Below are 27,267 nucleotides of genomic sequence, written 5' to 3' on the forward strand. Positions count from 1 at the left end.
TCCCTTTAACTCTGACAACGTTGGGTTCTGGTCTGCAGGAATCCAGATTATTGGTGCTGGATTATTGGACTTTCCTTTGATGTAATGTTGCAGATGAGCCATCATGGCCGCCATCATTTGTCACCTTGTATTGGGTCTTTCTCTGTGGTGATTCATATAACAGATGTCATTGACTCTGAAAGTGAAAATCACCTATAATTGAATTTCCGCTTGTTGCGTCATTAAAGTTCTCTGTAATTTCTGTAATAATATAATATTATATAATATAATATAACTACTACTATTATTACTATATTAAATCTACCAGAGTGCATGCGAGCTGTCATGTGGATCTCTCTGCCCACTCCTCAATAGATGTATCACTGGGGCAATTGTTCTGTCCATCCTGAGCTTCCTGATTCATGAATAGAATGGCAGAACCTCAATCATGACTGACACACAGAGCAGTAGTAGAGAAGCAGCTTCACTTTCTGGACGGCTGGGGGACAGGTATCTATAAGACACAGGAAGGATGAGGGGAGGTGAAACAATGGAGGGAGTACTGTCCTATGTGCAGTGCTGAGTAACATCACCGGCTTCCTGTGCTTTATGGTTGGTTGATGATGTCATCAATGTTGCAGGGAGGGCAGGCTGGGATTGTTGTTGAGTACAGGACACCCCGCTATAGAGGACACTGAGCTCCAAGCGGAGCAACCATGCAGATAGTATAGTATTAGGGCCCATTCACACCTACAGGATTTGCAGCAGATTTGATCATTATTTAGTTACATTGATATCCACGGCATTAAAGGGGTTGTTCAGTAAAAAAAAAATTCTTTCAAATCAACTGGTGCCAGAGATGTGTCATTTTACATCTAAAAATTCTCAATTCTTCCAGTACTTATCAGCTGCTGCAGGAAGTGGTGTATTCTCTCCAGTCTGACACAGTGCTCTCTGCTGCCACCTCTGTCCGTGTCAGGAACTGTCCAGAACAGTAACAAATCTCTATAGAAAACCTCTCCTGCTCTCCAGACTGGAAAGAATACAGAATACACCACTTCCTGCAAGACATACAGCAGCTAATAAGTAATGGAGGACTTGAGATCTTTTTTTGTATAGAAATAAATTACAAATCTCTGGCACTTTCTGGCACCAGTTGATTTGAAAGAAAAAAAAATGGTGATCAACCCTTTTAAATTTATGGTGAGGATAGGAGAGAAAAGTGATGGCCGGTGTATGGGGACCTTTAGGCTCTGTTCCAACTGTGCGGCTTTTTCCTCCATATTTTAATTCTTTTTTAACAACTCATTTTGTGATGGGTTTGGAGGTAGATTAGGAGATTGTTCCCATTACCTGGGTCTACATCCAACACTGCAAGGACACATATTCTATTACTATGACTAGACTACTCTGCTTGTGAGAAACATGCAGCCCTATCTAGAAGCCCCCTCTAATATATTGCCAGATTATTAGGAGGGGAGTCAAATCTATCCGTGCAGTACACGAAAGCTGCCTGTAGATGGAGGCAGAGCTCTGCAGATCAGTGCGGTTGCGCAGTATCTCTAGCTGTAGTTGCAGTGAGCAAGCCAGCAGAGGGAGCCAGAATGTGAGGGAGTTTGTCCCCGGCCGGTTTCCGTACTGTGATGTCCGCTGTCAGGCTGTATGAGTGGAGCGGCTGCAGTCACGCAGGTAACAATGACACGTTGTACACACTGCAGCGACACGGAGCACAAAGGGCGCCTAACAGCGACAATTCTACCAACCTCACAGAGGTAACAGAGAGAGAGAGACACAGGGGGACACGGTACACGTGATACAGTAGAATACAATGGTATCACAACTATATACTGCAGTATATGGCACACACAGGGACACTACCAACCACACACAGCATACAGTACAGGGGACACTACCAACCACACACAGCATAACAGTACAGGGGACACTACCAACCACACACAGCATAACAGTACAGGGGACACTACCAACCACACACAGCATACAGTACAGGGACACTACCAACCACACACAGCATACAGTACAGGGGACACTACCAACCACACACAGCATAACAGCACAGGGGACACTACCAACCACACACAGCATAACAGTACAGGGGACACTACCAACCACACACAGCATAACAGTACAGGGGACACTACCAACCACACACAGCATACAGTACAGGGGACACTACCAACCACACACAGCATAACAGTGACACCACACAGGGGACACTACCAACCACACACAGCATAACAGTACAGGGGACACTACCAACCACACACAGCATACAGTACAGGGGACACTACCAACCACACACAGCATAACAGTACAGGGGACACTACCAACCACACACAGCATAACAGCACAGGGGACACTACCAACCACACACAGCATAACAGTACAGGGGACACTACCAACCACACACAGCATAACAGTACAGGGGACACTACCAACCACACACAGCATAACCGCACAGGGGACACTACCAACCACACACAGCATAACAGTACAGGGGACACTACCAACCACACACAGCATACAGTACAGGGACACTACCAACCACACACAGCATAACAGTACAGGGGACACTACCAACCACACACAGCATAACCACACAGGGACACTACCAGCCACACACAGCATAACAGTACAGGGGACACTACCAACCACACACAGCATAACAGTACAGGGGACACTACCAACCACACACAGCATACAGTACAGGGGACACTACCAACCACACACAGCATAACAGGACAGGGGACACTACCAACCACACACAGCATAACAGTACAGGGGACACTACCAACCACACACAGCATAACAGTACAGGGGACACTACCAGCCACACACAGCATAACAGTACAGGGGACACTACCAACCACACACAGCATACAGTACAGGGGACACTACCAACCACACACAGCATAACAGTACAGGGGACACTACCAACCACACACAGCATAACAGTACAGGGGACACTACCAACCACACACAGCATAACAGTACAGGGGACACTACCAACCACACACAGCATAACAGTACAGGGACACTACCAGCCACACACAGCATAACAGTACAGGGGATACTACCAACCACACACAGCATAACAGTACAGGGGACACTACCAACCACACACAGCATACAGTGACACCACACAGGGGACACTACCAACCACACACAGCATAACAGTACAGGGACACTACCAGCCACACACAGCATAACAGTACAGGGGACACTACCAACCACACACAGCATAACAGTACAGGGGACACTATCAACCACACACAGCATAACAGTACAGGGGACACTACCAACCACACACAGCATAACAGTAAAGGGGACACTACCAGCCACACACAGCATAACAGTACAGGGGACACTACCAACCACACACAGCATAACAGTACAGGGGACACTACCAACCACACACAGCATACAGTGACACCACACAGGGGACACTACCAACCACACACAGCATAACAGTACAGGGGACACTACCAACCACACACAGCATAACAGTACAGGGGACACTACCAACCACACACAGCATACAGTGACACCACACAGGGGACACTACCAACCACACACAGCATAACAGTACAGGGGACACTACCAACCACACACAGCATAACAGTACAGGGGACACTACCAACCACACACAGCATACAGTACAGGGGACACTACCAACCACACACAGCATAACAGTACAGGGGACACTACCAACCACACACAGCATAACAGTACAGGGGACACTACCAACCACACACAGCATAACAGTACAGGGGACACTACCAACCACACACAGCATAACAGTACAGGGGACACTACCAACCACACACAGCATAACAGTACAGGGGACACTACCAACCACACACAGCATAACAGTACAGGGGACACTACCAACCACACACAGCATACAGTACAGGGGACACTACCAACCACACACAGCATAACAGTGACACCACACAGGGGACACTACCAACCACACACAGCATAACAGTGACACCACACAGGGGACACTACCAACCACACACAGCATAACAGTACAGGGACACTACCAACCACACACATCATACAGTGACACCACACAGGGGACACTACCAACCACACACAGTATACAGTGACACCACACAGGGGACACTACCAACCACACACAGCATAACAGTACAGGGGACACTACCAACCACACACAGCATACAGTGACACCACACAGGGGACACTACCAACCACACACAGCATAACAGTACAGGGGACACAACCAACCACACACAGCATAACAGTACAGGGGACACTACCAACCACACACAGCATACAGTACAGGGGACACTACCAACCACACACAGCATACAGTGACACCACACAGGGGACACTACCAACCACACACAGCATAACAGTACAGGGGACACTACCAACCACACAGGTGCACAACATAACACAATGACAGCACACCACCACACATGTGCACAGCCTAGTGTAGACACAGGTAACAATAATATCACAATGTAACACAGCGTACACACAGGTAGCAATGACAGACTTCGGCGTTACACACATGGTAACAGCGCTATCTGATGCCCTATATGTTACATACACTACACCACACTAGTAACACTATACACGCAGCCACACACACAGCTGGAGCACCCTGCACCGCCATATGGTGCACAGCATGACAGACTAATGACTCACACTGACACGTGTCTGTTCCTGCAGGCTCTGCTGCTCTTCTTCTCTATCACACTGTTGTGTATCACCGCAGTCCACGCCAGCCGCCCCATTGTTTATTGTTGCAGCACAGCAGCTAACCACCCCCCCCTCCCAATACTTACAACGTTGTGACCCCACAGTACTGGTGATGTGTTTCCCCAGTAGTTGCAACAGTAACTGAACCCCTGACACCTTTCCTGCAGTGCCATCTGCTTCCATTCCCCCAGTAGTTGCAGTGCCATCTGCTTCCATTTCCCTAGTAGTTGCAGTGCCACCTGTCCTCATCCTCCCAGTAGTCGCAGTGCCATCTGTCCTCATCCTCCCAGTAGTCGCAGTGCCACCTGTCCTCATCCTCCCAGTAGTCGCAGTGCCATCTGTCCTCATCCTCCCAGTAGTCGCAGTGCCATCTGCTTCCATTCCCCCAGTAGTCGCAGTGCCATTTGTCCCCATTCCCCCAGTAGTCGCAGTGCCATCTGCTTCCATTTCCCTAGTAGTTGCAGTGCCACCTGTCCTCATCCTCCCAGTAGTCGCAGTGCCATCTGTCCTCATCCTCCCAGTAGTCGTAGTGCCACCTGTCCTCATCCTCCCAGTAGTCGCAGTGCCATCTGTCCTCATCCTCCCAGTAGTTGCAGTGCCATCTGTCCTCATCCTCCCAGTAGTCGCAGTGCCATCTGTCCCCATTCCCCCAGTAGTCGCAGTGCCATCTGTCCCTATTCCCCCAGTAGTCACAGTGCCATCTGTCCTCATTCCCCCAGTAGTTGCAGTGCCATCTGCTTCCATTCCCCCAGTAGTTGCAGTGCCATCTGTCCTCATCCTCCCAGTAGTCGCAGTGCCATCTGTCCCCATTCCCCCAGTAGTCGCAGTGCCATCTGTCCCCATTTCCCCAGTAGTTGCAGTGCCATCTGTCCCCATTTCCCCAGTAGTTGCAGTGCCATCTGTCCCCATTCCCCCAGTAGTCGCAGTGCCATCTGTCCCCATTCCCCCCCAGTAGTCACAGTGCCATCTGTCCCCATTCCCCCAGTAGTGGCAGTGCCATCTGTCCCCATTCCCCCCAGTAGTTGCAGTGCCATCTGCTTCCATCCCCCCAGTAGTTGCAGTGCCACCTGTCCTCATCCTCCCAGTAGTCACAGTGCCATCTTTCCTCATTCCGGCAGTAGTTGCAGTGCCATCTGTCCTCATTCCCCCAGTAGTCCCAGTACAGTCATTCCCTATTCCCCCAGTAGTCACAGTGCCATCTGTCCTCATTCCCCCAGTAGTTGCAGTGCCATCTGTCCTCATTCCCCCAGTAGTTGCAGTGCCATCTGTCCCCATTCCCCCCCAGTAGTCGCAGTGCCATCTGTCACCACTCCCCCAGTAGTCACAGTGCCATCTGTCCCCATTCCCCCAGTAGTCGCAGTGCCATCTGTCCCCATTCCCCCAGTAGTTGCAGTGCCATCTGTCCCCATTCCCCCAGTAGTTGCAGTGCCATCTGCTTCCATCCCCCCAGTAGTTGCAGTGCCATCTGTCCTCATCCTCCCAGTAGTCACAGTGCCATCTTTCCTCATTCCGGCAGTAGTTGCAGTGCCATCTGTCCTCATTCCCCCAGTAGTCGCAGTGCCATCTGTCCCCATTCCCCCAGTAGTTGCGGTGCCATCTGTCCTCATTCCCCCAGTAGTCCCAGTACAGTCATTCCCTATTCCCCCAGTAGTCACAGTGCCATCTGTCCTCATTCCCCCAGTAGTTGCAGTGCCATCTGTCCCCATTCCCCCAGTATTTGCAGGGCCATCTGTCCTCATTCCCCAGTATTTGCAGTGCCATCTGTCCCCATTCCCCACCAGTAGTCACAGTGCCATCTTTCCCCATTCCCCCAGTAGTTGCAGTGCCACCTGTCCCCATTCCACCCCAGTAGTCACAGTGCCATCTGTCCCCATTCCACCCCAGTAGTCACAGTGCCATCTGTCCCCATTCCCCAGTAGTCGCAGTGCCATCTGTCCCCATTCCCCCAGTAGTCGCAGTGCCATCTGTCCCCATTCTGCCAGTAGTTGCAGTGCCATCTGTCCCCATTTCCCCAGTAGTTGCAGTGCCATCTGTCCCCATTCCCCCAGTAGTCGCAGTGCCATCTGTCCCCATTCTGCCAGTAGTTGCAGTGCCATCTGTCCCCATTCCCCCCAGTAGTCACAGTGCCATCTGTCCCCATTCCCCCCAGTAGTCACAGTGCCATCTGTCCCCATTCCCCCCAGTAGTCGCAGTGCCATCTGTCCCCATTCCCCCCAGTAGTCGCAGTGCCATCTGTTACCATTCCCCAGTAGTCGCAGTGCCATCTGCTTCCATTCCCCCCAGTAGTTGCAGTGCCATCTGTCCTCATTCCCCCAGTAGTCGCACTGCCATCTGTCCCCATTCTCCCAGAAGTCGCAGTGCCATCTGTCCCCATTCCCCCCCAGTAGTCGCACTACCATCTGTCCCCATTCCCCCCAGTAGTCGCACTACCATCTGTCCCCATTCCCCCCAGTAGTCGCAGTGCCATCTGTCCCCATTCCCCCAGTAGTTGCAGTGCCATCTGTCCCCATTCCCCCAGTAGTCGCAGTGCCATCTGTCCCCATTCTACCAGTAGTTGCAGTGCCATCTGTCCCCATTCCCCAGTAGTCGCAGTGCCATCTGTCCTCATTCCCCAGTAGTTGCAGTGCCATCTGTCCCCATTCCCCCCAGTAGTCGCAGTGCCATCTGTCATCATTCCCCCAGTAGTCGCAGTGCCATCTGCTTCCATTCCCCCCAGTAGTTGCAGTGCCATCTGTCCTCATTCCCCTAGTAGTCGCAGTGCCATCTGTCCCCATTCCCCCAGTAGTCGCAGTGCCATCTGCTTCCATTCCCCCAGTAGTCGCAGTGCCATCTGTCCCCATTCCCCCAGTAGTCGCAGTGCCATCTGTCCCCATTCCCCCAGTAGTCGCAGTGCCATCTGTCCCCATTCTGCCAGTAGTTGCAGTGCCATCTGTCCCCATTCCCCCAGTAGTCACAGTGCCATCTGTCCCCATTCCCCCCAGTAGTCGCAGTGCCATCTGCTTCCATTCCCCCCAGTAGTTGCAGTGCCATCTGTCCTCATTCCTCCAGTAGTCGCACTGCCATCTGTCCCCATTCTCCCAGAAGTCGCACTACCATCTGTCCCCATTCCCCCCAGTAGTCCCAGTACAGTCATTCCCTATTCCCCCAGTAGTCGCAGTGCTATCTGTCCCCATTCCCCCAGTAGTTGCAGTGCCATCTGCTTCCATTCCCCCCAGTAGTTGCAGTGCCATCTGTCCCCATTCCCCCCAGTAGTCGCAGTGCTATCTGTCCCCATTCCCCCAGTAGTTGCAGTGCCATCTGCTTCCATTCCCCCCAGTAGTTGCAGTGCCATCTGTCCCCATTCCCCCAGTAGTTGCGGTGCCATCTGTCCCCATTCCCCCAGTAGTCCCAGTACAGTCATTCCCTATTCCCCCAGTAGTCGCAGTGCCATGTGTCTCCATTCCTCCAGTAGTCGCAGTGCCATCTGTCCCCATTCCCCCAGTAGTCATCACCTGCTCCCATTGCTTAGTAGTAGTTGGAGCGGTGTCTCATTCCTCTAGCAGTGGAGGAGCCGGCTGCCCTCAGTAGTTGTGGAGGTGAATGTTGGCCGGTGTTTTATACCCCACGTCCACCCTGTCCTATCTCTGCATTTCTTTACTGCTGTCTTTGACCTTTGCTGCACTAATAGTTCTGTTCATCCTGATCTTCCTGGTTCATGAATAGTACCAGAATCACAGTGAACACAGACACACAGGGCACAAGACAACATGGCAGCGGGGTAGTAACATGGCAGCTGCGTGCATAGGACAGAGATACATTGCCTGGTGCAGAAACTCACATCCAATGTTTTTTTTTTGGGGGGGGGGGGGGGCACCATGTTGCACCATGTCCCATTATATTTATATTTGCATCGCCTTGTCTCTTTCTCCTTCTTTACATCCGGATGAGAAAATTAGAGTATTGTGAAATGTCCTCTATTAAACCAGTGTTGTGCAATCTGTAGCGCTCTAGGTGCGTCAGGACTACAAATCCCAGCATGCCCCGACAACCTGCATGTGCTCCCCAATCTATGGCTCTCTAGCTGTTGCAAAACTACCACTCCCAGCATCCCCTGACGGCTTGCATGTTTATCCCAATCTGTCAATCTCCCGACTATGATTCCCAAAGTGCCAGGACATGCTGGGAATTGTAGTTTCGCAACCACATATATATATACACACACACGCACGCACGCACACACACACACACACGCCAAATATTACCAATAACACCAGCATAAAGGAAGAGAAAATAGTCTTACCATACATATTACCGCCATACTGTTACTGGCCAAATCCTGTATACTGAGACCAATATTACCAGTATATAGGAAGGAAATATTACCACCACAACCTCTACCATCACCACCATATTGTTACTGGCCAAATCCAGTATACTGAGACCAATAAAACACACAGTACCAGACAGCAAGTAACAAATAATTTCACCACATACTGACTAACACTGCCACATACCGACTAACACTAGCACATACTGAATAACACCGCCACATACTGACTAACACCAACGCTGCTACTAATACCACCACCACATACTAACACCACCGCTGCTACTGACTAACACTACCACATACTGACTAATACCACCACATACTGACTAACACAACCGCTGCTACTGAATAACATCCATTGTACACAGACCACTATCACCTCATCCAGTCATATAGAGGCTGATGCAGCTGTACACAGGCTCTGTACTCCATATACATTACAGTGCAGTTATATCAGGTGACTCACAGGGGACCTCTTCTCTGATCGGAGTTCTTCCCTTTTCATCTTCTTCTCCATCTGTCCTGGGCCGTTATGAGAACTTCTCCGAGCCACGAATCCACAGAATCTGCCAAAGAAACATATTAGGCTCCTCACTCTGGCACCATCCTCATCTGTATACACACTGCACATCTGTATTGGCCCCTGTACACCCTCATTTAGTAGGTAGGCTGACTGTATGTGACCCCCCCTTATAGTATATGCCCTCCACTGTGCAGCCTCCTTATAGATGCCCCCCCATGTTGCCCCCCTTATAAATGGCCCCCTCTCCCCCTATGTTGCCCCCCTTATAGATAGCCCCCTCCCCCCCTTATAGATGGCCCCCTCTTCTCCCCCCTTATAGATGGCCCCCTCTCCCCCACCCCCTATAGATGGCCCTCTCTCCCCCTCCCTCCTATCGATGGCCCCCTCTCTACCCCCCTCCTTATAGATGGCCCCCTCTCTTCCCCCCCCCCTCCCTATAGATGGCCCCCTCTCCCTTTCCTCCTATAGATGGCCCCCTCAACCCCCCCCTCCTCCTATAGATGGCTCCCCCTACACCCCCGGCAACAGCGCATCAGCCGGGGGCAGACGGAGTCGGCCTCTTGTGGCCGCAAGCAAAACAATGCTTGCGGTCACAAGAGTGGCTGATGGAGGGGCCTTGGGGGTCCTGTGGGCCCCCCCTTGTGGTGGGCTGGGTCGCAGCGGCGACCGCTGCGACCCTGGTAGTTACACCATTGTACAACTCCCATCATGTGCTTTCAGGACTGGACTGTCTGGGGGTCAGGGATGGGGAACACTCGGTGCTCCATCTGTTGCAAAACTTCAACTCCCATCATGCCCTGACAGCCTTCGGATTCCAGTACTTATTAGCTGCTGTATGTCCTGCAGGAAGTGGTGTATTCTTTCCAGTCTGACACAGTGCTCTCTGCTGCCACCTCTGTCCATGTCAGGAACTGTCCAGAGCAGTAGCAAATCCCCATAGAAAACCTCTCCTGCTCTCTAGACTGTAAAGAATACACCACGTCCCTACAAGTTCTGGAAGACTTGAGATTTTTCAATAGAAGTAAATTACTAATCTCTGGCACTTTCTGTCACTAGTTGATTTCAAAGATTTTTTTTTTTGCTGAACTATCCCTTTAATATTGGGAAGATTGGAGTCGAGCAGCAGTTGTAAACGCCAGGAGCTCTGAGCCCCCTATAATGTGCCCATTGTCCCCTTCCTGCTTATTGCTTGCCGTGGCCTTGTAGTAATAACTCCCAGCCCCCACACCTGCGTCTTTGGGGTCTCCTGGCCGCCACGTTCACCTGTCCCATCACCTGTATATCCTACTCTGTATACTGATGGATGAGGATGTGAATCCTTAGGCAAACTTGCACTTTGCCTGGCAATAAGCGGCATTAACACAAGGTAAACAGTGGGTGGTGAGGGGGGCACCCGGGTCTGTGTGCTGGAGACAACAGGAATGACACAGGGACCCAGAGTCCCTGAGCTATAGCAAAGCTAGATTGGTGATCACCCAGCTTTCCCAGAATACTGAATGGCATCTGATTACTTTCCCATACAGAAGCTGGCAGTGCATCACTGTATACCTAGACAGGTGCCATTCAGGCCTCTGGGAAAGTTGGTTGACAGTTTTGTCCCGTAATGACGGCCATATTGGTAAAAATAAATAGGATTCCACTGTGGGATGGTCCAGTTCCTTGGGGCCAATGTGGTGTTAACACATCTTCTCAGAATATCGCACCCCTATTTAAGGCTGGGTTCACACTGCGTTTTTGCGATCTGTTTTATTGCGAAAAATGAATAAAAAAACTGATGCACACATATACATCTTTTTTTTTTTTTTTGCATAAAAGGAATGAAAAAAAAAAAACGATTGCAAAAACGCAGTTTGACCCCAGCCTAACCTGTTCAGAAGACTCCAGATTATACGTTTCCTAATTGCCAATAGTGACTGTAATACACAACGTACCGTCACCGCCCACTATGACATCATCATGTAACACCAGATAACCCGCATGGAGGCCGCACCAGTCACACAATACCTGGAAACAAGAGCAATACAGTTTACAATCCTAATAATTGCAGCAAGTCAGTAAGTTAAGCCGCTCGGTATCTGTGTATCCAGATAAAGGATCCTATAAGCCCCCATGTCAGCAGCTTCTTTCTCCAGTTATTGCCCTGGGGCAGCCTGGAGACCCAACGGGTGTTACTAGCACCGAACCTCTGTGTACTTTGGTGCCCACAAGTGCCAGTAGTGCACCTAGGGGCAGGAGTGTCCTGTGTAGAATTCACATAGGATGATATCAGGAACATGATGTGATGGTGTCAGGTGGTCAACACCCATTGGGTCTCTAGGCTGCCCCAGGGCAGTAACTGGAAGAAGAAGCTGCAGGCATGACGGTCTATAGGATCATTTACACAGATACTGAGCAGCTACAATTATTAGGATTATTTCCAGGTATTGTTTGACTTGTGCGGACTCCATGCTGGTTCTCTGGTGTTACGTGATGATGTCATAGCGGGTGGTGGCGGTACGTTGTTTATGTCCGTCGTCTATCACACTAACATTCCTGCTGTGATTAGGAAACGTGTTACCTGGAGTCTTCTGAACAGGTTATATAGGGATGCGATATTCTTGGCCTGTAAATAAAGATGGAGATGTGTTGGCACCACATCACTCCCGGGGATGGACTCTCTTGTCATTATGATTGCAGTGATACCGGTGCAGTTACCGGGGGGGGGTACACTGATAAGTACTGGATTGTGTGTCCGCCATGTTGGCTGTCATCCAGCTTTTCTGCATTACTGACAGGTATAATTGTCATGTGCCATTCAGGGGTTTAGGAAAGCAGGGTGACAACTTGAAATGTACTGGCAGCCATATTGGTTGTCACCCAGCTTCCCCATTAGCAGATAGTGTTATGGACTCTGCCTGCTGCTCCCAGTACACGTCTCTCCCCACATTATATCCGGTCATTTTATAGGTCCGCTGTGTAGGCAGCTGTCAGACCTTCTATGGGAAAGAAGAAGTAGCCGCTCCATAAAAACCGGTTCTATCCGACACAATCACATCGGTGTGCGCACTGATCCATATAAGGCTGTGTACACACTGCGCTGCTTCTCCTTCCTGCCCCATCCTGCTGGCAGCGACTCAGTAAACTCTGCGCGTTCGTCTGCATTTCACGCTGATGCTAATAAGTACATATAACACACCAATACTGACGCTAATAAGTACATATAACACACCAATACTGACGCTAATAAGTACATATAATACGCCAATACTGACGCTAATAAGTACATATAACACACCAATACTGACGCTAATAAGTACATATAATACGCCAATACTGACACTAAGTACATATAATACACCAATACTGACGCTAATAAGTACATATAATACACCAATACTGACGCTAATAAGTACATATAATACGCCAATACTGACGCTAATAAGTACATATAACACACCAATACTGACGCTAATAAGTACATATAATACGCCAATACTGACACTAAGTACATATAATACACCAATACTGACGCTAATAAGTACATATAATACACCAATACTGACGCTAATAAGTACATATAACACACCAATACTGACGCTAATAAGTACATATAATACACCAATACTGACGCTAATAAGTACATATAATACACCAATACTGACGCTAATAAGTACATATAACACACCAATACTGACGCTAATAAGTACATATAACACACCAATACTGACGCTAATAAGTACATATAATACACCAATACTGACGCTAATAAGTACATATAATACACCAATACTGACGCTAATAAGTACATATAACACACCAATACTGACGCTAATAAGTACATATAACACACCAATACTGACGCTAATAAGTACATATAATACACCAATACTGACGCTAATAAGTACATATAACACACCAATACTGACGCTAATAAGTACATATAATACACCAATACTGACGCTAATAAGTACATATAATACACCAATACTGACGCTAATACTCATCGGTGTATACTACTAATATGTCCTGAGGAACCAATAATAATCACATCCATGTGACGATATCACAGGAATAAATCACCAGAGCCTGACTATTATGAAGTCTTGAATTCTTTTTATTAATTTGTCTGACTTCACGTTCCAGTGGCTGTGCGGGCTGTGTAGGTGTGCGGGCTGTGTACTGTAGGTGTGCGCTCACCCAGCCGGCTCTCCTCCTGTCTGACGCCACGTTTCCTAACGTAAGGAATGCCAGATGCCAGCTCCGTGAGCCGTGATTTATTCCTTCACATGGATAGGATATTGTCACATGGATGGGATTATTATTGGCTGCTCAGGACATATCAGTATCATATACACGGGGGCAGTAGTTATCATTATAGGAGGGCACACAGGGGCAGTAATCATCATTATAGGAGGCTACATAGGGGCAGTAGTCATCATTATAGGAGGGTACACGGGGGCAGTAGTCATCATTATAGGAGGGTACACGGGGGGCAGTAGTCATTATAGGAGGGTACACGGGGCAGTAGTCATCATTATAGGAGGGTACACGGGGGCAGTAGTCATCATTATAGGAGGGTACATAGGGGCAGTATTCACCATTATAGGAGGGTACACGGGGGCAGTAGTCATCATTATAGGAGGGTACACGGGGGCAGTAGTCATCATTATAGGAGGCTACATAGGGGCAGTAGTCATCATTATAGGAGGGTACACGGGGGCAGTAGTCATCATTATAGGAGTGTACACGGGGGCAGTAGTCATCATTATAGGAGGCTACATAGGGGCAGTATTCACCATTATAGGAGGGTACACGGGGGCAGTAGTCATCATTATGGGAGGGTACATGGGGGGCAGTAGTCATTATAGGAGGGTACACGGGGCAGTAGTCATCATTATAGGAGGGTACACGGGGGCAGTAGTCATCATTATAGGAGGCGGCACAGGTACAGTAGTCATCATTATAGGAGGGTACACAGGGGCAATAGATAATTTGTGGGGTGGGGGGAGGGAGGCGGCACAGGTGCAGTAGTCATGTCTCCCTCTGCAGTGATTCCTCTGTATAGTAAGTGCCCCCTCCCCCCAGCCCATAAATGACTCCGCTCCTATTGTTCCACCTCTTGGCCGCTGTTAGTTCCTCTTACATCATCTTCTCAGACAGATCTGAGCTGTGAGCAGACAGAACCGGTATATAAGCTGAGTGTCCACTCACCTGAGCACAGCTGCCAGACACCTGCCGCTCACACCTGTGTGTTACGTCCTGATCGCCCTGGGCCTGCCATAGAGGACGCCCGTATGGTCTGTGTACAAGTGTATGTCATTTCCATTACTCCACCTGTCCTCTACATTAGATTGTAAGCTCTTGTGCCCTGTCTGGCTGCATCTGTTCATTGTTCTTAAAGGGACGGCTCACCATCTCCCTGTTTCCAGGATTGAACTGGAACAAGTTGGAAATAACAGGAAAGTTATCACAATGCAGCGACGATTGTTTCATGAGAAAAATGTCCAACGTGTTTTCTGCAGTTTTTTGTTTTTTTTGGGGGGGAAGGGGGGGCAAAACATTTTTAAAACTTTTTACTTGTTATTGTTTGTGATTTTCTTGTTGCTTTCAAAATGTCTGCTTGCTGTCAGTGGCTGAAAACTAGAAATGGAAACTTCTCACAGCTGAGGGTTTGTTGCGGTTGCGTCCAGTCTAAACAATCCTCCTTGTTTCTGTTAGATGGTGCGAGGACGGTGCTGAGGCTTTGATGGTGTTTTTGTTCTTTGCAGGGTGTTGATGATCTGAGCGCTCGCCCCGTCAGGAAGTGACCGGCACAGTAAGGTAAACACCACGCTGCCGCCACCGCCGCTCTAAGAATGTCACCAATGTGTAGGGCTGCCCGGGGTCGCCACTTCCCGACTCCCGCCTGTGCTGCCATGGTGACGGCTGCTTCTTGGCTGCCCTTCCTGGCAATCACTGCTATCTTGGAAAACAATCACATTATAGCCCGGAGACTGTTCTTTTAAATTTTTTTTTTTTTTTTTAACATTTTCAGTATATGATCACAAAGGAAGCTCTGTAGGCGCTCCACGTGTGGACGCAGGATCCGCCTCAGTGTAGATCAGGCTCAACGTCCCTGACTACTTCACTGCTGAAGTTTACTGTAGTTTCTTAGGGCCCAGATATTCCAGCCAGCGTCCTGGCAGCCGGTGCGGTGAGTCTGTGGAGGATGGCGGAGTAGTGGGGGAGCAGCACCGGTGTAGCATTGGGGTCAGGGGAAAAGAATTAGGCTCCAGGAATAAGGACGGAGATACATTAGGGGAAGGTTTATATAGAAGATGAACACTGTGAGTGCTGTATGCCAGTGTCCCCCAACCTGGGGCACTTCAGCTGTTGTAAAGACTACAACTCCCATCATGCCCTGGCTGTCAGGGCATGCTGGGAATTTAAGTTTTGCAACAGCTGGAGCACCTCAGGCTGGGGGACACTGCTGTATAGTGTAGAGTTGGGGTTGTTTTACATTGTGTCTTGTTTCTTACAGTTGATGGCTTCTGCTCTGAACCTGAAGTCGGAGAGACTGATGCTGATAGAAGACGGCATTCCCCTAGCCAAGAAGCCCAGGTAACTAGTCACACTTCATATAGATCTTCTCAACCTGCAGCATCATTATCACCCCTTCCACCTGCAGCATCATTATTACCCCCTCCACCTGCAGCGTCACTATCACCCCATCCACCTGCAGCATCACTATCACCCCATCCACCTGCAGCATCACTATCACCCCATCCACCTGCAGCATCATTATCACCCCATCCACCTGCAGTGTCACTATCACCCCATCCACCTGCAGCATCATTATCACCCCCTCCATCTGCAGTGTCACTATCACCCCATCCACCTGCAGCATCATTATCACCCCATCGACCTGCAGCATCATTATCACCCCATCCACCTGCAGTGTCACTATCACCCCATCCACCTGCAGCATCATTATCACCCCATCCACCTGCAGCATCACTATCACCCCCTCCACCTGCAGTGTCACTATCACCCCATCCACCTGCAGCATCACTATCACCCCCTCCACCTGCAGTGTCACTATCACCCCATCCACCTGCAGCATCATTATCACCCCCTCCACCTGCAGTGTCACTATCACCTCCTCCACCTGCAGTGTCACTATCACCTCCTCCATCTGCAGAATCACTATCACCTCCTCCACCTGCAGTGTCACTATCACCTCCTCCATCTGCAGAATCACTATCACCCCATCCACCTGCAGTGTCACTATCACCCCCTCCACCTGCAGTGTCACTATCACCCCTCCGCCTGCAGTGTCACTATCACCCCTCCATCTGCAGCATCATTATCACCCCCTCCACCTGCAGCGTCACTATCACCCCCTCCACCTGCAGCATCATTATCGCCCCCTCCACCTGCAGTGTCACTATCACCTCCTCCACCTGCAGCGTCACTATCACCCCCTCCACCTGCAGTTTCACTATCACCCCCTCCACCTGCAGTGTTATTATCGCCCCCTCCACCTGCAGTGTCACTATCACCACTCCACCTGCACCTAGAGTCACTATCACCCCCTCCACCTGCAGTTTCACTATCACCCCCTCCACCTGCAGTGTCATTATCGCCCCCTCCACCTGCAGTGTCACTATCACCACTCCACCTGCACCTAGAGTCACTATCACCCCCTCCACCTGCAGCGTCATTATCACCCCCTCCACCTGCAGCGTCATTATCGCCCCCTCCACCTGCAGCGTCACTATCACCCCTCCACCTGCAGTGTTACTATCACCCCTCCACCTGCAGTGTCACTATCACCCCCTCCACCTGCAGCATCACTATCACCCCCTCCACCTGCAGCATCACTAGCACCCCCTCCACCTGCAGCGTCACTATCACCCCCTCCACCTGCAGCATCACTATCACCCCTTCCACCTGCAGCGTCACTATCACCCCCTCCACCTGCAGAATCACTATCACCCCCTCCACCTGCAGCATCACTAGCACCCCCTCCACCTGCAGCATCACTATCACCCCCTCCACCTGCAGCATCACTATCACCCCTTCCACCTGCAGCATCACTATCACCCCCTCCACCTGCAGCGTCACTATCACCCCCTCCACCTGCAGAATCACTATCACCCCTTCCACCTGCAGCATCACTATCACCCCCTCCACCTGCAGCATCACTATCACCCCCTCCACCTGCAGCGTCACTATCACCCCTCCACCTGCAGTGTTACTATCACCCCTCCACCTGCAGTGTCACTATCACCACTCCACCTGCACCTAGAGTCACCTAGACTCTAGTCACCTAGAGTCACTATCACCCCCTCCACCTGCAGCGTCATTATCGCCCCCTCCACCTGCAGTGTCACTATCACCCCCTCCACCTGGACTGTCAATATCGTCCGCTCCATCTGCTGTGGTGCTGGCTTCTCCCCTGTGGGTGGCAGCAGAATAGAGGACATCATCAAGGTCGAGTAAAGTCAGACCCAATCCCTTCCCCCCAAAATAAGAAATAATGTCCCTACGATTTACTATAAAACTAGTATCTGTATGCATGGCTGTGCTATAGACCTGCTGTACAGCACTATGTGGCAGTAGTATTAACGATTTTTATGGAGTTAGAGTGAACTTGCTGTGCAGCACTATGATGTAGCACTATATGGCGGTAGCATTCAGAATTTGTACAGCTCTTCTATAAATTTGCTGTACAGCACTATCATGTAGCACTATATGGCAGTAGTATAATACAATACATATATATATATATATATATATATATATATATATATATATATGGCACTGCTATGAACTCACTGTACAGCACCATCATGTAGCACTATATGGGAGTAGTATACATTTATACTGCACTGCCATGAGCTTGCTGTAGAGCACCATGATGTAGCACTATATGACAGTATACATATATATGGCACTGCTATGAGCTCTCTGTAGAGCACTATGTAGCACTATATGGGAGTTATATACATTTATATGGCAAAGCTATGAGCTTGCTGTACAGCACCATCATGTAGCACTATATATCAGTAGTATACATTTATATGGCACAGCTATGAGCTCGCTGTACAGCACTATGATACTTTTATACTGCACTGCTATGAGCTTGCTGTAGAGCAGTATGATGTAGCACTGTATGGCAGTAGTATGGCACGGGATGATAGGAGTTGTAGATTTGTTTTCTGATGTTTTTCACCTTTGCTGTTTTGCATGGGTTAAAATGACAGAGAAGGCGGCCAGAGAAAGAAATGCCTCCCCCCCACCCCCATACCAGGAGCGCAGACCCTGCCAAATCTCCAGTCTGTGGTCCCCCTCCAGTGTCGGTGTGTAATCCCTAGAAGGTACAGTCCGCTCCTCACAGATCACTAAGCACTAAGGTCACAGCATGCGCAGACGCCCTTATCCCCTGTGAGATGGGAACGTATTCCCGCTGGGATGAATACTGGAACTTATACAGGAAATACAGCATAGACCATGGGTCTCCAAACTGCAGCCCTCCAGCTGTTGCAAAACCACAATTCCCATCATGCCCGGACAGCTAAAGCTTTTGGAGTTGGCTGTCCAGGCATGATGGGAAATGTAGTATTGCAAGAGCTGGAGGGCCGCAGTTTGGAGACCCATGGCATAGACTTTACAAGCTTAAATGCTCTGTGCTGCTGTGCACCCTGATGCTTTGACTATGTATGTAAAGCTGTCCAGGCATGATGGGAATTGTAGTTTTGCAACAACTGGAGAGCCAAGGTTCCCTACCCCTGGTATAGAGGGTTGTGGGGCTGATTTGAGGTCCGCAGACCCTGTCTGTCACCCAGTAACTCTCCCATCTGAGGTGCTAATGTGTACAGATCTGATTAGATGTGTGTGTATATATATATATATCATGTATTCGCTCTATGTCCCTTCTGATGTCCTGGACAGGGACTGGTTAATGTGTAAGCCGGACGTCTGCTGCATGCGGAAACACAATGAAATCCTCGCCTGGCCGTTCTCATGCTCCCATAGGCCTGACTCCTCCAGGTTCACGGACTGCAAGCTTGTTCCTGCCATTTCTATCTGTCATCTGGGCTCCCTGATGGCGCTGTCCCAGCCCCAGTAGATGACACGGTCACGGATAAGAGGAGGGAGAGGTCCTCCGTGGCTTTATGTGCAGTTTGCACCAGATCCATCAAGGTCTCAGTTGTCGTAAAGTAAACTCACTAATATATACAACTCCTACAAATTGGCAGATATATGGTGACGTTGATGCAGATGATTATTTCACTCCACGCAAGGTCATGTGTAATATCTTAGTAGTGCAGCCTCAGACACTGGACCTGTAACTGTCAGATCCCCATTGCTCTGGTGTCCCCAGTGTCTCAGTAGTGCAGCCTCAGGCACTGGACCTGTAGCTGGCAGATTCCCATTTGTCTGGTGTCCTCAGTGTCTCAGTAGTGCAGCCTCGGGCCCTTATCGATCAAATATCTAATTGTCTGGTGATGTAATAAACTGTATGTGATGTCACTTCCTGCTGAGTACATTGCAGGGATGTACCATTCTGTGTCTGGGGGAGTGGCGGGGCACCTCTTTAGGGTACAGACAGTGCCAGTCAGTACCTGGTGCATTAGAATGTATTTTTGTTCTCCAGGAAACTCTTACCAAGCCTAAAGACTAAGAAGCCCCAAGAGCTGGTGCTGGTGATCGGAACCGGTATCAGTGCGGCTGTAGCACCACAAGTGCCAGCGCTGAAGTCCTGGAAGGGGTTAATCCAGGCTCTGCTCGATGCTGCTAATGACTTTGATCTTCTAGAAGAAGAAGAGAGCAAGAAATTCCAGAAGTGTCTCCACGAAGACAAGAACCTGATCCACGTGGCCCACGACCTCATCCAGAAGCTGTCTCCGGTCAGTGATATACCGTATACCTGTATACTGGGGTCTATGAGGACCATGTGACTGCTCTGTATACTGGGGCTATGAGGACCATGTGACTGCTCTGTATACTGGGGATTGAGAGGACCATGTGACTGCTCTGTATACTGGGGGCTATGAGGACCATGTGACTGCTCTGTATACTGGGGGCTATGAGGACCATGTGACTGCTCTGTATACTGGGGTGTATGAGGATCATGTGACTGCTCTGTATACTGGGGTCTATGAGGACCATGTGACTGCTCTGTATACTGGGGGCTACGAGGACCATGTGACTGCTCTGTATATTGGAGACTGAGAGGATCATGTGACTGATCTGTGTATTGGGGTCACAGGGATCATGTGACTTAGGGGGGTTCCCTGAGTTCTCTGTGACTTTTCATTGTGCATCCTGATTCATGTGTCGCCCTCCGCTTTCTCCTTGCAGCGCACCAGTAATGTCCGCTCCACCTTCTTCAAGGACTGTCTCTATGAAGTCTTTGATGACCTGGAGTCAAAGATGGAGGACTCAGGGAAGCAGCTGCTACAGTCGGTGCTGCAGCTGATGGAGCACGGCGCCCTCGTCCTAACAACTAACTTCGACAACCTGCTGGAGATCTACGCAGTACATCAGGGAAAGCAGCTGGAATCCATAGACCTCACCGACGAGAAGATGGTAAATGTCAGTATAGTGATAATCTAGGGATGTATATGTATACTGGTTATGTAGCTGTGTGTACTGGTTATATACACTATATAGAGGCCATTTCTTAGGGGCCTTTTACATGACTTAAGAGGCTTCTAACTGGCCTCTCTTCCAGTCACCCTGCCACCCTCACAGACAGGCAGAGAGCCATGACTAGTCACAGCCCAGATGACTAGTTGCCAGCTCTCCCCCTCCCTAGCCCAGAACACATGGTAAAGCAGTGGCTTACCCAATCTATCGGGCGCTGCTAGAAGCTTTAGAACTGAATTCCTAGTGATTGGTTTGCTTTAAAGGGAATGTGACATCAGACAATGATTTATTGTATAAATAATGTTTTCATGGTAAACATATTTTTGTGAATTTTTGGTAAAAAATTTTCTAATTTCCCATTTTTCTATCTATAGAATAAAATAATCCTGAGATCTTGCAGTTCACATTCTCACCGCTCGGGCTAAAACTAAGCTGAGACTTCCTGTTGTGTCTGTGGTGATAAGAGGAGGCTGCTGTAAAGTGATCTGTACGGCATTGCAGCATCATGTGACACCAGTAGATAGAGGAGACAATAGCAGCGCCCTATGGAATGACCTCTTCACAGGTCACAGAGGACGCTCAGTAATGTTTCACATTCATCTCAAGGGGACAGAGTCTATTGTCGTCTATGTCCACGAGTCTTGCTGTAAAGCATGTCACTAAATGCTGTTAAGAACAGCCCTGAAAGATGTCCTCCCCCCAAATAGTGAACCAAAAAATAATATAAACTACAGTCAGGAAATAGAAACCGATAAGAATAAAAAAGTTTTATATCTGATTCTAATTAGTAAAAGAAAATTTAGGCGACACATTCCCTTTAAGAGCTCACTGATAATGGATTAGAATAGAGTGCGGAGGGGGACCAAACATTCGGCCATGTAGTGTCACTCCTGGTACTGTGTATATGTATACATGTATATGATCTGTTATAAGGGACCATCCCCCCCCCCCCCCCCCCCGTCCTCTGGTTACCAGGTACTTGAATGGGCTCAGGAGAAGAAGAAGCTAAGCGTCCTGCACATACACGGCGTCTACACCAACCCCAGCGGCATCGTCCTGCACCCTGCCGGATACCAGAACGTTCTCAGGAACACCGAGGTTATGGTAGGCATCACCCCACACGCACCACATAAGACATTCATATATTATCCATAGGTTCTGTCCATCCACCTTGTGGTCGGGTTCTAGAACACAGACAAGTCTAAGCTGAGAACCTATAGGATCACATATAGACTGTGGGTGTGATGGACATGCTGTTTACATTACTGTGTCCTGAAATACTCTGTGCTGCCTGTCACATGCAGCCATACATGTCACTATCTCTCCCAAGATTATAGTGTCCTGAAATGCTCTGTACCTCCCACTCTTATATCTGTTGGTTCCAGAACTATTCTTTTGACCTGACCTTAGACCCCTGTGCTCTCTGACCTCCGCACACAAGCAGATAGGTGACTACTCCCACTACCACCGTGATTAATATAACATCATATTCCTCCTGCAGAGGGAAATCCAGAAGCTGTACGAGACCAAGTCCTTCCTGTTCCTGGGCTGCGGCCGCACCGTGGACGACACGACGTTCCAGGCCTTGTTCCTGGAGGCGGTGAAACACAAGTCAGACCTGGAACATTTCATGCTGGTCCGCAGGGAAGATGTGGACGAATTCAAGAAGCTGCGGGAGAACATGCTGGACAAGGGGATTAAGGTCATCTCCTACGGCACTGAGTACTCTGACCTCCCCGAATACTTTGAGAGGCTGGCAAACGAAATCTCCACAAAGGGACGCACAGGTACGGCGCATGCTCAGTGTCGCCATTCACTGCTTGTGTAGGGGATCTGCAAGTGGAGCTTGCTGTATTGAGTGCAGCTCTGGAGTATAATACAGGATGTAACTCAGGAACAGTAATGTATGTACACAGAGACCTCACCAGCAGAATAGTGAGTGCAGCTCTGGAGTATAATACAGGATGTAACTCAGAAACAGTAATGTAATGTATGTACACAGAGACCTCACCAGCAGAATAGTGAGTGCAGCTCTGGGGTATAATACAGGATGTAACTCAGGATCAGTAATGTAATGTAATGTATGTACACAGTGATCCCACCAGCAGAATAGTGAGTGCAGCTCTGGAGTATAATACAGGATGCAACTCAGGATCAGTTATGTATTGTATGTACACAGTGACTTCACCAGCAGAATAGTGAGTGCAGCTCTGGGGTATAATACAGGATGGCACTCCGGATCAGTAATATATGTACATAGTGCCTGCCTTCTTTGGAGATACATACCATATGTATGTTGAAATCAGAGGTGATCAGTAGGATGCACAGATCACAAATCACTTCCATATCTACATGACAAGGTTCAGTTTACATAAATCGCTGTGTGAGTTGGTTTGTTTGCATAGTCTGGATGTGTCTGAGGTCACAGGGTCCTGTTGTACTGTTCACCTTTGTGTCTGGTTTTATGTCATCGTAAATAATTCTGCAGTTACATTGTGGTCCCTTGATGATAGTCGCCTCTAATCATATAGTTATTACTTGTTTCCGGAATGCTGATGTTGGGGCAGTAATGCTTGGTATTGTAGTTCTCTAGCACTGAGCAGCGCTGGTTGTGACTCCAGATGGGAAGTCCTACCCTGACCATCCTGCAGGTATTAGGCCTCAGCATAGGAGAAGAGTTATTCACTGCAGACATTCCCGTCAGGTCTGGTAACATAATGTTAGGACGGGGGAGGTGGATGAACGTCCTATGTCAGTAAAACCTCATCATTATACTGAAAGGCTCCTCAGCTTTCTACTAGACAGTTTCCATGTCACTTCTTCTGCTTGCAGCCTGTGAATATTAACATTTGCTTACAGACCTTAAAGTGTAACGTCATTTATATGTCAGTTTGCAGAAATCCATAAGTATCACTAGGACAAGGGATTTTAAGAATCAAAAAGGGATTTTATTAAGCAAAAAAGTTTCCCTCTTTACTCAATAAGCTACCCCCCACCCCCTCACTTCAGAAGGTCTATGGAGTGGGGGAGGGGGATGAGGGAGCAGGGAGAGGAGAAAAGCAGGGCTATACAAAACAACATCCTACAATCTTCTCTCACCAGGCTCCGAGATAAGCACTGACCTTTATGACCTGTGACTCCAGCGTTTTATGTACCCAGTCTCCAAATTGCGCAGCTGCTTGTCTGCTCTTCCTGCTTACTCATCCCCCTCGACCCCCTCCATAGGTTATAATGGACTCAGCAAACCCATTGTTACTTTGCTCCTTTGCCTGACAATAAGCAGATAAGTGAGGGGAAAAGGTAGGAAAGCAGCTTTTTGAGCACAGAAAGAGGCTTTTTTGCCCAATAAAACCTATAAGAGAGTTTCTTAAAATCGCTTGTACTATCACTTGATTTCTGCAAAAAAATTTAAAATGACAGTTCCACTTCAAGCAGTTCACAGCTGAATTTTTGTTACAACGTAAAAGTATAGGATTCCTAGATTTAGCTATATGTAATTATGTAAAAAGTAGCAGCTGTTGGGGGGGGGGGTCCACCTGTGGTGACTCAGTGGGTCACCTGAGCTCTGTAGTCCTTGTCTGTGGTGGCAGCATGGTCCTTCCTCTTCTGGATTGGCGTACACCGGAGCGTCCATACAACACTGTGCGGCTCTCGGTCACCTCATCATTTCCACTCCTGGCTGCATCTGCGTTGCGGTGTAAATAATGCAGCCGGACATTGGATCCCCTCACTCGCAGCTCCAGCAACATTTACCAAAATGAAGTGACTGCAATTGATTTTCTATGGCAGAAGCTGCAGTCTGTGCAACAAGGATGAGCGGGGAGCACTCCCAGAAACATGGCACCAACCCTGAAGATTGTAACTGTAGGGAGGCAGAAGAGCGAGAAGCCATAATGCCCCCACTGTCGCTGGATCTACTCAAACTTTAGGGGTAACAGTCAGCCCCCCTCGGCTTCATGACACAAGAATGTTCTTTTGATAGTGAAATGGGTTGCATTAAAGTCAATAAAAAAAAATGACCGTTGTTCACACGTATTGACAAGTGAAATATTTCTGGCCGTTGTGCATTGATTTCAATGCAACAACGTCCGTTGTTTTTGAATGCCATATCATGGCTATTGTCCGTACCTTGTGTGAACATAGCCTTGGTTTGTATACAAAGATTCATCGTTCACATCGTGCTGGACACTGGCCCTTTAAATGGTTACTATTAGAGCTGAGCAAATCAGATTTGTTTCGCTGCCAGCTCCGTGCAGAGTATATTGCCCGGGAAGCGCCATACCGTAGCTATATCCAGGGCGGTATCCTCCCTCTGAATGAAGCTGGACGAAAGTTTTGATGGTCAGACCCGCATCAGTCACTAGAACAGTTGGAGGAGAGTTAATATAAAAGTTGTCTCTTGCAACAATGAGATGGTTGCATCCCCTGGAGATCACTACAAATCATGAAGTGGATGAGGATCCTGCAGAGCATCACACCCTTCATTCAATCAGGACAATGGAATTACAGCTGAACCCTAACTAGAATAAAAAGCCGATATCTGTCGGATCATTCTGACTCCCAAGTTACCTCCAGTGGGACCTAAGCGTCACTCGTCACATCATCTTGGTCGCCCGTAGAACTCTTGAATGCCATAGTAGACATCAAACACACAGACTCTTCCTCCTTGCAGCCGTCTGTCTCTAGTTTCTTGTCTTTGTCTTTCTTGTGCTGATCTTTAGCAGTTATATCTGTTTCTGGGAAAGCTGGGTTAATACTTATGTCCATCCATACACCTCCTAGCATTCTTATAGCCCTGAACGGTGTGTATGCCTATTGCAGTGATTAGAGATAAGCGAATCTACCTCTGAAGAGCGTTTTATGAGCCCAGTCTCCAAACTGCACAGCTGCTTCTCTGCTCTTCCTGCCTACTCATCCCCCCCTCCATAGGTTATAATGGACTCAGCAAACCAGTCGTTACCCAGCATTCTTATAGCCTTGAGTGGTGTGTTTGCCTATTTCAGTGATCAGAGATGAGCGAATCTACTGTAGGAATGAAGCGAAGCACTTCGTTCCTATTGGGATTCTGCTCATCAGGCTGCAAGGCTTTGAAGTCTGCTCTGCTCCGGGCCGTTCCTGCCCCAGGTGCTGGGAAAAAATGGATCCAGTCCTGGGAAACTTCTCCCAGTTTCCTAGGACTGGATCCATCTTTTCCCTATAGTAGCCATATTGGTTGTCAGACATGTATTGTTTACCCCCTCCCCCACCTATTGTTTACCTTGCATTATTTTTAATGTCTTCACATTACCATTTTAGGGCAGTCACATGGTCAAGAGATATGCAACAAGGATCAGGTGGAGTCTTGGGAAAATGGCAGAAACTGGTCCCTCGATTCAAGGGAGAACCCTGAGAACTCTACAACAGACAGGTCAACCCAGACAGATCGAGGATGCCCAGTACCCATTATGCCTCAGTGTACAGAACCAGCTCTGCCCAACTGTCAGCAGAAACCCTCCCCACAGCTGCCACCTTCACTCGACAGCCGGGCCCTATGGACGGAGCAGCTGAGGAGCTTCACGGCTGGGCAGGAAGGATTACGGAAAGGGATCATGGCCAAGGTGAACGCAATACACTTAGACTTGTGCCAGCTCGCCATGGGCATTAACCGGAACAGCACAGTGTTTAAGAAGCTCTTAAAGGTGGAGACCGAAAGGAACTATCTACTCGCTCACATGAACACCAACATCAGCAAACTTGCTGCCAGCTTACACCTACTAGCGATCCAGCAGAGCGATAACCCACAGGAGCTACAAGGCGCGTTCGATGCGCAAATGACAGCGGCTGAAGAGACCACAGCCGGACTGTCAACCTCTCCTCCCTCTCAGTACCGTTACTACATGCGAGCAAGAACTGCGCCCCCTTCTGCCTTAAACTACAGCTCAGAACTGAGGCCGACACCGGCAAAGAGAGGACGGAAATAAAAACATTTTTCATGAACTGTTTTTTTTTTCCAATAAAAGTTTTTGTAATTTATAGGAAAATCCGGAAATTCCTTATATTTATGTTGTAGCATTAAAGGGTTTGAAAATTGATCTCAGATTATTTCTTG

The 27,267-nt window shown here is 48.8% G+C and overlaps 1 protein-coding gene across 9 annotated transcripts; it reads left to right on the top strand.

The window, feature by feature from the left end:
* The first annotated feature begins 1,567 nt into the window (after positions 1-1,567).
* On the top strand, positions 1,568-27,250 carry FAM118B (family with sequence similarity 118 member B). 9 transcript variants are annotated; one of them, XM_069947041.1, is made up of 10 exons: positions 1,574-1,668; positions 14,699-14,853; positions 15,311-15,362; positions 16,063-16,142; positions 18,791-18,904; positions 20,185-20,437; positions 20,892-21,125; positions 22,155-22,283; positions 22,681-22,966; positions 26,475-27,250. In XM_069947041.1, exons 4-10 carry the CDS (start codon positions 16,066-16,068, stop codon positions 27,137-27,139), a joined length of 1,758 nt encoding a protein of 585 aa, XP_069803142.1. In that variant the 5' UTR covers positions 1,574-1,668; positions 14,699-14,853; positions 15,311-15,362; positions 16,063-16,065; the 3' UTR covers positions 27,140-27,250. The 9 variants fall into 9 exon arrangements, with proteins under 9 accessions (XP_069803145.1, XP_069803142.1, XP_069803148.1 ...); XM_069947047.1 differs by having other exon boundaries at positions 20,892-21,119; XM_069947045.1 differs by having other exon boundaries at positions 14,699-14,839.
* Positions 27,251-27,267: the final 17 nt, after the last annotated feature.

Source organism: Dendropsophus ebraccatus, chromosome 12 (assembly GCF_027789765.1).
Source record: "Dendropsophus ebraccatus isolate aDenEbr1 chromosome 12, aDenEbr1.pat, whole genome shotgun sequence".
NCBI classification, from domain to species: domain Eukaryota; kingdom Metazoa; phylum Chordata; class Amphibia; order Anura; family Hylidae; genus Dendropsophus; species Dendropsophus ebraccatus.